We start from the raw sequence: 11914 nt of genomic DNA on the forward strand, positions 1-11914 counted from the left end.
GGTGTGTAATAGAGTGCAGCCACATCCTGTTATTGAGGAGCTATTGAGCGCAGGTTTCTGCATGGACGTGCACACTGTACAGCTGTATGATGAATTCAGCCTTTAAAGTAAGGAAGGTTTAAAGATAACTTAGAAAATGTAATAATACAAATGTCACTGTAAAAACATAAATGCAGAATTTAGAGGTCAGTAGTATGTAATGCATAGCGCAGGGGTCAGGAATAAGTAATGTAGCGTTCAGGGGTCAGGAGTAATGCAGAGGTCAGTAGTATGTAATGCATAGCACAGGGGTCAGGAATAAGTAATGTAGAATTCAGGGGTCAGGAGTAATGCTGAGGTCAGTAGTATGTAATGTATAGCACAGGGATCAGGAGTAAGTAATGTAGAGTTCAGGGGTCAGGATTAATGCAGAGTTCAGAGGTCAGTAGTATGTAATGCATAGCACAGGGGTCAGGAATAAGTAATGTAGAGTTCAGGGGTCAGGAGTAATGCAGAGGTCAGTAGTATGTAATGCAGAATGCAGGGGTCAGGAGTAATGCAGAGTTCATTGGTTAGTAGTATGTTATGCAGAGTGCAGGGGTCAGGAGTAAGTAACACAGAGTGCATAGTTCAGTAGCATGTAATGCAGAGTTCAGAGGTTAGTAGTATGTTATGCAAAGTGCAGGGGTCAGGAGTAAGTAATGCAGAGTACAAAGCTCAGTAGTATGTAACACAGAATGCAGGGGTCAAGAGAATGCAGAATCCAGAGGTCATTAGTATAGAATAGGGGTGCACCTATACCGTTTTTTCGGTAAGCCGTTGCAAGTTCCCCACCTTATGTATGTTCCCTTATGCTCTAATAGACTTTAAGCTCTTCTACTTTCTGTATTCTTCCTTTTACTGTACACTAATAGATTGTAAACTCTACCACCTTCTGTATACTCCCTAATAGAATGTAAGCTCTTCCACCTTCCGTATCACTCCCTTAGATTACATTGTAAACATTTATACCTTATGTATCTTCCTTTATACCCTATTAGATTGTAAGATTGTCCATGTTCCGTATCACTTCCATATACCCTAATAGATTGTAAGCTCTTCTAGCTCCTGTATTCTTCCTTTTACTGTATCCAAAAAGACTGTAACCTTTTGAATCACTCCCTTAGATTACATTGTAAACATTTCTACCTTATGCATCTTCCCTTATACCCTAATAGTCTGTAAGCTCTTCTGCCTTCTGTATTCTCCTTTTACTGTACCCTAATAGATTGTAAGCTCTCCTGTCTTCAGTATCACTTGCTTACACCCTAATAGATTGTAAGCTCTTCCATCTACTGTATCACCCTCTAAAACCATAATAGACTGTATCTCCTCCACCCTTTGCATCTCTTCCTTATACCCCAACAGACTGTAAACTGTTCCATCTTCAGTATCCCCCTTACACCACAATGGATTGTAAGCTCCTCAACCTTCTGTACCCTCCCTTATACTATAATAGACTGTAAGCTCTTCCACTGTCTCTATCCTCCTTTACAATATAGTAGACTGTAAGCTCTCCCGCCTTCAGTATCCCCCTTATACCATGATAGGTTGTAAGCTCTTCCACCTTCTCTATCCTCCTTTACAATCTAATAGACTGTAAGCTTTTCCACCTTCTGTAGTCTGCCTTATACATATTAGACTGTAAGCTCTTTTACCCTCTGTATTTCTCTCTTATACCCTAATAGACTGTTAGCTCTTCACCTTCTGTATCTCTCCCTTATAATCTAACAGATTGTAAGCTCTTTGACCCTCTCCATCTCTCCTTTATAGATTATAAACTCTTCCCTTTTCCCATTGCTATCTTATAGACTGTATATAGAATTGTATAAAGACTAAAGAAGGGATCTAAGTTGGTTGCATATCTAATTTAGCCAATACAGAGATCACTTAAATCCAAACATTCTGCATTAATTGATGGCTAACACTGTACAATACTCTGCTATCTTATAGACTGTCAGCTCTTGGGGACATGTAAACAGGTCCATGTTCAGTTTCCCATTATGTGTATGTTTAACCACTACATTGTACAGAGCTGTGAAATATGCTGGCACATTGTAAAATAATAAAACAAGTGATTTAATATGCCAATGCTGCCTCTAGAGCTCCGCTTGGCTTTCCATTTTAATGGATATCTTAATTTACCCTTGTAATTGGCTTCTCGGAACATGTTTAATCACCTTTAACGGTGAATATCAATTTTTACATCCATTGCAAAATCAATATGTTTTTGCTGCTTAATTAAACGGTGATTTCATTATGGCTTCTTGTAGAGGCAATAGACCTCATTCCGTACTATGCTGTCAGTGAGTGTCAGGCTGGCATAATGAAAAGTTTTTACAGGCATGGGCATCCGGGGGTAGAGGCAAGGCAGGCTTTGACGATTATTCTCCTGCTCCGCTCCCCTCCCCTTGGGGTGGATTGGAAGTACTGTTCTTCCAAAGATTGGCTGAATCCACTATCCATCAAAAGTCATAATACAAAGGCATAAAACTGCAAATGTAGCAATGCCTAGTCAATAAAATGCAGGAGCAATTACTATAGCCCAGTGTGACTTCCTCCTTTCCACGTCACCAGTTCCAGGTAGTACTTTCCTGTTCCCTCTAGTGATGTGCATCTGCACTACTTTAGTCATACAAGGGCCAGGCAAATGAAATTTGGACATAAAGATCCCATAGAAAAGGAGGCTATCTCTCACCATCATGGGATCTAAAGCCAAACTAAACCAATGCTGTGCCATTTGAAAGTAATTTCCAATCAACTACTGCGCCAATTTCGGTGCTATGGAAAAGCGAAACTGGAAAGCTATTGGCGTAGTTGAAAGCTTATAGAAATGAATAAAACTGACAACAAAATCCAGGATAGTAACACTCAGGATCCATTTAAAGTACAGTGCACCCTTAAAAACCACGAAAACTCCCTTAAGTTTGCCTTCTCCATTGACTCCAGTGCATTTCGCCAACTGATTTAATTCAACCCTAATAACAAGTCATTCTGCCATCCAAAGTTCACTACCATTCAGGGGAGGACTGGAAATCTTTGACTTGGAAAGCAAACACAACCAACTAGTTTGGCAAAATGGGCACGAATTCCCACAGACACCCTCAAATATCTTGTGGAAAGCCTTACAAGGAGAGGATGGATATTATAGTTGTGAAGAGGTGGCCAACTCCATATTGACGTCCATGGTTTTGGAATGGGATGTCCAACAAGCTCATATAGGTGTGATGGTCAGGTGTCCACTATCTTATGGCTGTCATGCTGACCATTTTTTCCACTTTCTTACTTCAATACTTTGAGTCACTGACCTGAAACAAATAGCAAGATTAGGACTTCTATTGACGACTCCTTTAATGAAGAGGACCATTGTTTGATTGGAGAGCAGTAAGTCTGGAGGAGATTGAGTGTTAATTGCAGTGATTAAGGCTTTTTATGCTCAATGCGTAATGGGGAATAGACATGTAAGCTGCGGAAAAATTCAGTACGGTTCGGATATTTCGTGATTCGGATCCCAAATTCAATTCTGTTCGGGTTTCTGATTTGGACGAAATTCGAATTTTCGTTAGTTTCGGATAAGTTTATGAATATTCGTTGCATATATCACAGAAAACCATATACAGATATACTAATACTAAAGCTGAAGCTCCTAGACCCGAATTGCTTTTGGGAGTCCGAATTTCTGAATACCAATCGGGAGCTCCAGAAAGCAATACGGGTCTGGGAGCCATATTAAAGCTGAGACTTCCAGACCCGAATGGGTCGGGAGCTCTCAAATGCTATTCGGAAATTCGGACTCCATTCGGGCCATGGAGCATCAGCTTCAGTATTATGTATATATAAGTAGTATTCTATAATCTGAACGAATATTCGTTGCGGCAACATGATGACCCATATAAACATAAAACTAAACCTGGGGCTCCCAGACCCGATCGGCATTCGTGAGCTCCCGAAAGCAAAACGAAAATTCGGATTCAGATCCATTCGGATGCATTAAACCGAAAAACACATCTGATTGGCCAGAAAAGTCACATGTCCGATTCAATTTCTTTTTAGAAACGAAATTCAAACAGGATCCGAAATTCGGAAACGGAAATTCAAATTCGGACGCATTCAGATACATTGGGATTTGGAAATTCGGATGTGTCCAAATGTCTGGATTTCCGAAAATTTGAATCTTGATTGGGAACGAAACGAATCGCACATATTGGGGAATATTTTTTTCCACTACTCACCCATGAACTATAATACCCAATGATCCTGCCAGTTCTACTCCCATCCTGTTGCACAGAAGCAGATCTGTGCAAGCTTGCTCAATTTGCATCCTTGAGCTTGCTGATAGGAGCTGCAGGATGCTATGCCAACTCACAGCATGCCAGTAGTGCTGTAGTCACCTTTGACGCCATGTTCTGCTTGACTGACCATATCTAGCAGGATCCTCTCAAGACTCCAGCTGCGCGTTGTAATGAGCAGTGGAGAACTAGCAGACGGGGGCAATTTTACTATCATTTTTTTACAGTGGTTAAGTAATATAGTAGTCAAGAGACAACATTCAGCTGCCTGCCCTCTGGCGATCGAGATATACCACCACGAGGAAAGAAGAATGGGAAGGGAGGCCATGTGGTCACACGACCATTAAATGAAACACCTAAAATTAGGTATATAGATGATTAAACTAAGTGTTAATACTGGAAATGATCAAAAACACCACATCTTGACTGGTTCTATTTAAAGTACAGGTGTACGTTCGTTTTAAAAGCATGCTGTATGGCTTAGCAAACACTTCTCCCACCCTCCCTACGGACCTCAGATGCAATGACCAAGGTAGACAACTCTCCCATTCATTTCTATAGCCCTAGAGCAGAGATGGGCAATTCCAGCACTCCAGCTGTGAATTAACTACAAATTTGTAGAAAACAACTACCCGCCCGGCACCCAGAACTGCATGTCCCGGGCATTTGGAGATAGGGATTGCACACTCCTGCTACCCCTCTACTCCCTGCTGCCCCAAGCCCGCTGGGAAATCCAGCCCTGCAGGCGCCCAGCTGTGATCACTGCCCACCAAGCTGGAAGGCAGGACAGTAAGTAGCGGGTCCACCCTGCATCTGAGGTCTGTGTAGGGCATGCTACCTAGGGGACCCATACAGCATTTTAAAAGCAAAAACCTGTACATCTCCTATTCCATAGGTATGGTATCCCATATGCAAACAGAAGTTTTAGTACTCTTCTATCAGTTGAAAACAACGCAAATAGTAGAATTCTCCTTTAATTTTTGTTCCGTAAAGTTTTGCTTTATGAAATAAGTTCATATTTAGAGTACAGGGGGAGAAAAAAAAAATAGAACTTTCAGTCCTCAGAGAAATTCTAATGATGCAGCCTAATCTTGTAACCCAAATAATTTGGAATCAGCATACAGTTTGATGCATTAGCAGCGAGTTCTTAAAAGGTTTATTAATGCCGGAAGGAAAGACCTGCAGGAATTGGAGATACCCAATGATTAATATCTCTCATTAACATATCGCGGATCTCCAGCGCTAACTCCCTCTAATCTAGCAGGTGACAGCGCTGGATAACTAGGGCAATTTATCACCGCCGTCCACCGCCACGAGCACCAGGCGCTTTTTCTCCCAATGAATAAATGAGCTCAGATGCACAAACAAATGACCCTGCTCTACAATCAAACTATTATAAGCGGGAAATAAGTGGCGTGAATAATGGTTCTTATTCTGCAATTTGTTTTGTAGAATTCACCTTTATCGCTTTTGATTTTCCTTATTTTTATGTTATGCTGTCTTTGGTTTGGAAATATATTTATATATAGTTTATTTTTATTATATCGCATTTTCAGACATGTTACCCAGAAAATGTTTATACCTGAAAAGAAATACTTACTGGAGCTTGACTAAGTATCTGCAAGCCTTAGAAAACTTTTCATTTCCGCAAAAGCTCTTTATATATTGTTCGCAAATATGTATTTAAACTAAAATTCTACTTTCATTTCAACAAATGATATATAAAATTGCAGTACAGGCCATTAGTCTATTAGACCCCTAAGGTCACCTTTGCAGCCCATTGAAGCTGATCAAGCACAGATCTTGCTTCTCTATCCTGAGAATGACAGCTGAGGAACCGGAAGTGATTATATCATCGTCACTTCTGGTTTCATTCAGCCGGGAGAAAATCAGCAAATGGACGTTCGTTGGTGTATCTCTACCCGCCACCACCTGCGATGCTGGTCTGGGGCATGCAGGAGGGGCAGCAGAGCCCGGGAAGCGAGGCAGGGGGATTTTTACCAGCTCCTGGAAGTGGGCAGGCAATTTTATAGCCACCAGAATCCCTTCCAAAGTAAAGCCGATAGTTGGCTTTACACAGGTAAACAGACAGCCGCCGGCAGCTCCCTTTCGCTGTTGCCAAAGTATGACACATGTCGATGGCAGCGAAAGGTTTAAAGGAGATCCGCAGTCACAGCAAACAATTTTTTTAATAACATTAGCATTGTAATGCAGTACAAACGATCGTTATTTTTTGAGCGTCCAATCTAAGCTAAATCGAAAAATCTCCTTACATGCTGTGAGTGCTGCCTATCTGTTGATCATCTCTTTCAACAACTTCCTGGATTCCCTGCATGCTTTGAGGCTTCTCCTCTGATCCTTTCTTAACCTTCAATTTCAAAAGACTACATATCCCATGGTACCTTGCTGCCTGCAAGCAGTGATGATGTGCCTCCTGAAACTCCTTCTCTTCAGCAGCTCTGTAGTTCAGACAGGAGGCTCTGTAAAATGGGTGACACAGCAGTGCATATTCACAAGGCATAGTGGATATGTGTTACTGTATTCAGAATTGTTCAAATTAGTAGGGGTAAGCTAGAAAATATTGAAATTCAATGTGGAAATAAATATATGATTTCAATTTGTGAGCATACATAAACTTTAATCGTTGTGGTAATGCACGTAATTGCGATTTGAACCAACAGGTGTGTGCTACTGCGGTGCCATCTGTTGCAAATGGAAACCCAACACGCTCTACAGTATCAGCCAATACAAAACAGCATGCCACAACCCACACCATGCAATATGGCGTGCTGCAGTGCAAAATAGGGTCATGTACTGTATGTCTTCTATTGCACTGCAGTGTGTTGGCATCTTATTCATATTGAATGGATTGCCTTAAAGTAAAACACCTCAAGGAACCACACAAGTCTCACAGGGCCTTAAATGTTATTCACAAAGGGATGAAGATTTTGGAGAAGGCAGGAGAAGTGAACAATCTAGGACAACATAGCTGAGCTAGAAAGTGAGCTGAATTAGAGAATGTTTCCAGTTCAGCTATGTTGTTCTAGATTGTTCACTTCTCCAAACTCTTCATCCTTTTGTGAATAACCTTGTAAATTTCTATGTAAAAACCTAATCAAGCAAAAAAAGTTTTATTTTGTATTGGAAAAAAATTTTCGCCATCTTTGCCCCTTTTAAGGAGATTTCCCCTTACTTCCTGTCAGAACAGGAAGTGGCAGAACAGGAAATGATAAGAAATCTCTACAACAGGGACAAAAGCAATAGAGACAAAAACCCATTGGGGAAGGGTTAGGTGATCTGGCAATGTTTTTTGTTGTTGTCCGTATCTTTCCATCCTGCTGACACCCGAACTCTGCTTCTTTAGTAGAAGTGTAGCAGAGAAAGGAAGTGAGGGAAAATCTTAATGGGGTTCTTACAGAAAGAAACCTGATTTGTCATTGGAGGCTTCAGTATAATCATATGAGGCCCTACGGTACCTTGTGCATAGAAGTCCAAAGGCACCAAACAATTTTTGCTAAAACGACAATAAGAGCTCCAAAACGCATTTTCTTCCTTAACAGCACAGCTCTCCCTTCTCACTCCACTCTGGAGAAACCCTCGCTTCCCCAACTTTCATGTCCTTCCAAAGCCAGTAGTGTGGACCACAAAGGGAATAAACCTGTACTTAGTTGCCCCTGGGCTTTAGACACAATGCTATAGTTGATGGCCAGGTGGCACAAAGTACTGAGCGAAGGAAAAAAACAAGAGTATCTGTGGTTCTCAGGAGTTTCAGGCATCGGAGAACAGCTGGGGAGTATCCCCCAACAAAGTCCAGGGGATGGTGGAGGTCATGGCAGGTGGCAGGCAATAAGCCTAATTGAGAGAAAGTCTGAGATCAGGGCAGATATAATCATACAAGCATAATCTAGGAAAAGGCAGAGGTTAAGGCAGGCAGCAGATGAAGTGTAATCCAAAGACAGTGCGAGGTCAGGGCAAGCAGCAGACAGTGCGTAATCCAGAAACAGTCCGAGGTCAAGGAAGGCAACAGAAGAAGCATAATCCATAAAGTGGACAGATAGTCAGTAACAGGAGGATCCACAGACAAGACAAGATGAGCAAGTTGCAGGATACAAATGCTATCACAAGCCCAGAGCCTTAGGCAGATAGAGCCAGCCCGCTATCTAGAAATGGGAATGTCTGAAGAGAGGAATGCCATGGCCAACCAATAGGGTATTTGCTGTCAGAGTCAGGCCTGTTGCCAGCAAACCCCGGTGCTCTGGCTGGGTAGCGGAGAGAAGCTGGGCAGAGGCATGCTTTTCTTTCGCGATTTTGGACTGGTCAGATACCCCTCCAATCAACTAAGCTTTAAGTGTTATTGAAAGTGGATTTGCTCTGTAAGCCATCGTCAACTGTATATACAATACGTTTTTTTCTATACTGGCAATGTACTTAAACCTTGTAAGCTTGCTTGGTTGAGGGATTCCCCAATGCTGGACGAGAAGAACTGGGAGAAGATATGGAAATTAACCTTCATCTCCTTGGTTTCAGCCAGAGACTTCAAAATCATACAAAAAATGTATTTCATTCAAGTTCGGCCTGCTGGATTTTATCTCTCCCGCTCCTCGGGCTTCTACATATACTTTGGCATTGATCTAGAATTCAATCCTTTTGGGAGTATGTAGTAGAGTCCATGGCAAACCTATCCACCCTCCAGATAAAACCTAAACCAAATGTGTGTCTGTTAGGCCTTGTTGAAGAACTCGTCACTGTGGTGGCATCAAGGACCTTATTAAATCTGCTATTGTACTATTCCTCTTAGTTTATCCTGCTGAAAAGCTTTGCTGAACTCTTTTCCACATTTGTACAAAGCTGCCTACATGACCAAAGGCAAAGCAGGCAGGTTTGACAAAGCATGGAAAGCATGGCTAGACTCTGCACACCACTCCAGACTGTGATAACTTACCTACTTCCCTGGAGGTACACACCAAACTGATGTGACCACTGGACCCCTGTCAGGACACATTACTAAAATCCCTAGTACTGCAGGAGCTTCTTGTTAAGGAACTTTAATTTAATTATTATTGTGCAGAACATGCAATAAGCTATCTCAGGCACAAGTCACAGTCCGTAATTGAATTTCATGTTAAATTAAGTAGAATGTAATTGCATGCGTTTATACGTATGCACAGTTTTTTTCCTGAATTACAAAACTAAACAAGAGAAGTAAACCCTGACAGAAATGTTACCTCTTTCCAACCCAATATGGCTGGAGTCATTTCTCCCAAGCTTCTGTGATAGGAAAGGAGGACTCCTTTTGGCACAGGCTGTTTAGACAAAGGACAACGCCTTGCATAACCCTAAATGGACCACGGCAAGTGGAAGGTCAAGAATGATCACTTAAATCCACTGGGTCTTTTTTTCACCGGTACCTTTCCTTTAGGTTTAATGAAGATTAAGTCTAACCAATCCAAGCTTACTCCCGTGATGGACAAAAAAATCCAACGTTTAGATAGCTTATTTGATTTGAGGCCATAGTCTATTATGGGACCGAGCTTGGAGCGGTGACTACTTTACAACACACGCAGGGACCATGGGGAACATAAGTAGCCCCCCTCCAGAAGAAAGGACAGTGTCAGCACCAATTCAGAGATGATTTGAGGATCTACAGCCCAGTGATACACAAATAAGATACATTGTTGTTAATAGTTAAAGTGACTAATGTTATGAGTTAAATCTTAATAATGCATTCAGGTACCTTAACTATTAACAATACTGGACCTTGTTTGTGTATCACTCGGCTGTATCCTCAAGTCCCGGGCCGGGATACATGCTTCTGGTGCCGTTGACTTGAATGCACCACCATGCCCCCTCCCGCCTAGGGTTGCCACCTGTCCCAAATTCACCTGGACAGTTCAGGTTTTGAGTCCTGTATGTGCTGTTTCTGGGTTTCAGGCCAGCTGGAAGCCAGACACAGCACGTAGAGGACTCAAAACCTGGACTGTCCAGGTGAATTTGGGACAGGTGGCAACCCTACTCCCGCCCCAGAATGCAGGGAGGCTGTAATTATGTGATCCAGTGGAAAGCACTGGAGTATGTGTGAAAAGCCCTAAAAGTCTTTATCGCTCATCAGTTTGGAGTAAACAGCAAATTATGGCCCCCAAATTATTGCTCTTACTCTGATGTTCGTGATAATGCCTAACATGTGTACCGCAATCGTCGTTTACCTACACATGCATGCCCTACGTGTGCATTTTCATTTGCGGCAGGGTTGGTTTAAATTTTTTTTTTACAATTTTACTATTTTTCACTTAACTTTATTGCTATCACACAGAGACTAACAAGCCCCTATGTGATAGCGTTTGGAGGTGACAGGTTCTTTTTATGGAGACATCAGGGGTCTATTAAATGCTCCTTGTCAGCACATGAACTGATTGGCTCCTTGTGCTGCTTCTTCCTCTCACTCTCCAGTCCCGCTCTACAGGGGAGGGTAATACTAGTTTGGGTTTAGGTATTTTATACTGCTTTTATTTACAAAATATATAAATATTTATATATATAAATAGATATAGATAGATCTATCTATATATATACTGTATATATTGTATTAAATGTTACAGAGCTGTATTAATTTGTGTCTTTTATATCAGCATTATGCTCTGCTGTACAGATATAGATTGCATACTTACTGTACACTTTGACTTTCAGAAATGTTTATATTATACTGTAATGTCTTGCTTATATTGGAAAGTGCTTAGCAAACTGTTGGCGCTATATAAATCCTGTATAATAATATTGCTCATAATGTAACATTGAACCCCATCCTGTCTCCTGTCTCAGTATTGTTCAGTGTAATATCATATAATCTGTATAATGTTATTTCGTACACAGATGCGGTACACACGAACAGTCTCTGTGTGGCCGGTGGCTTTCGTGGGGGGTCTACGGTTCGAATCCCCGAGAGTCAGCCCGGCGGGCAGGGTAGTCGGCTGGAAGACGGTGTTTGACCCCAACCGCCCGTTTGCCATCGACATGGCTGGCTTCGCCATCAGCCTTCGTCTCATTCTGGAAAGGCCCTATGCCAACTTCAAGCTGGAGGGGGTGAAAGGCGGCTACCAGGAGACCAGCTTGCTGAAAGATCTCGTCACCATGGATGGGCTGGAAGCCAAGGCGGCCAACTGCACTAAGGTCAGTGTGGAAAGAAAACCAGAAATACAATCCTCGGTATTGTTGTAATTCTCAGAGATATGATTCATAGGCTGCAGGCAGGGCCATCCCTAAAATGAGGCGGCATCTCTGTAGGTCACGAAGGCTGCTAAGAGCTTGGTGGGCAGATGTGTAAGTGCCATACACCCCAAGGAAGAACAGGTCCGAAGTTAGTGCCATTTGGGGAGTCATCTGGATGCTATCAGTGATATAACAGTTGGGAAACCCACTGGCCCTTGTTTAATTCCAGAAAACGACCATGAGAACGGAAGATGGAAGTTTTTAGAAGTGCAAATGTCATTTTATGAGTGATGGAAAATCTTCTGAAATCCATTGCACTGCAGGTCTACAAACCAGACTGGAACACCTGGCCAGATCCAATGGAGATCGTGCCATGAAAGTGAACCTGTGTTTTGCCAATGCAA

General features: G+C 42.1%; 1 protein-coding gene across 1 annotated transcript in view; it reads left to right on the plus strand.

Moving 5' to 3' along the window:
- LOC108797175 (galactosylgalactosylxylosylprotein 3-beta-glucuronosyltransferase 1-like) overlaps positions 1-11914 on the plus strand; it is a 111780-nt gene that overhangs the window by 93367 nt on the left and 6499 nt on the right. Inside the window, exon 4 of the mRNA XM_018568752.1 lies at positions 11175-11471. Coding sequence (XP_018424254.1) covers positions 11175-11471 — 297 coding nt within the window. The remainder of the gene's footprint in view (positions 1-11174; positions 11472-11914) is intronic.

This window comes from Nanorana parkeri, unplaced genomic scaffold (assembly GCF_000935625.1).
Source record: "Nanorana parkeri isolate BGI_ZX_2015 unplaced genomic scaffold, ASM93562v1 scaffold1239, whole genome shotgun sequence".
NCBI classification, from domain to species: domain Eukaryota; kingdom Metazoa; phylum Chordata; class Amphibia; order Anura; family Dicroglossidae; genus Nanorana; species Nanorana parkeri.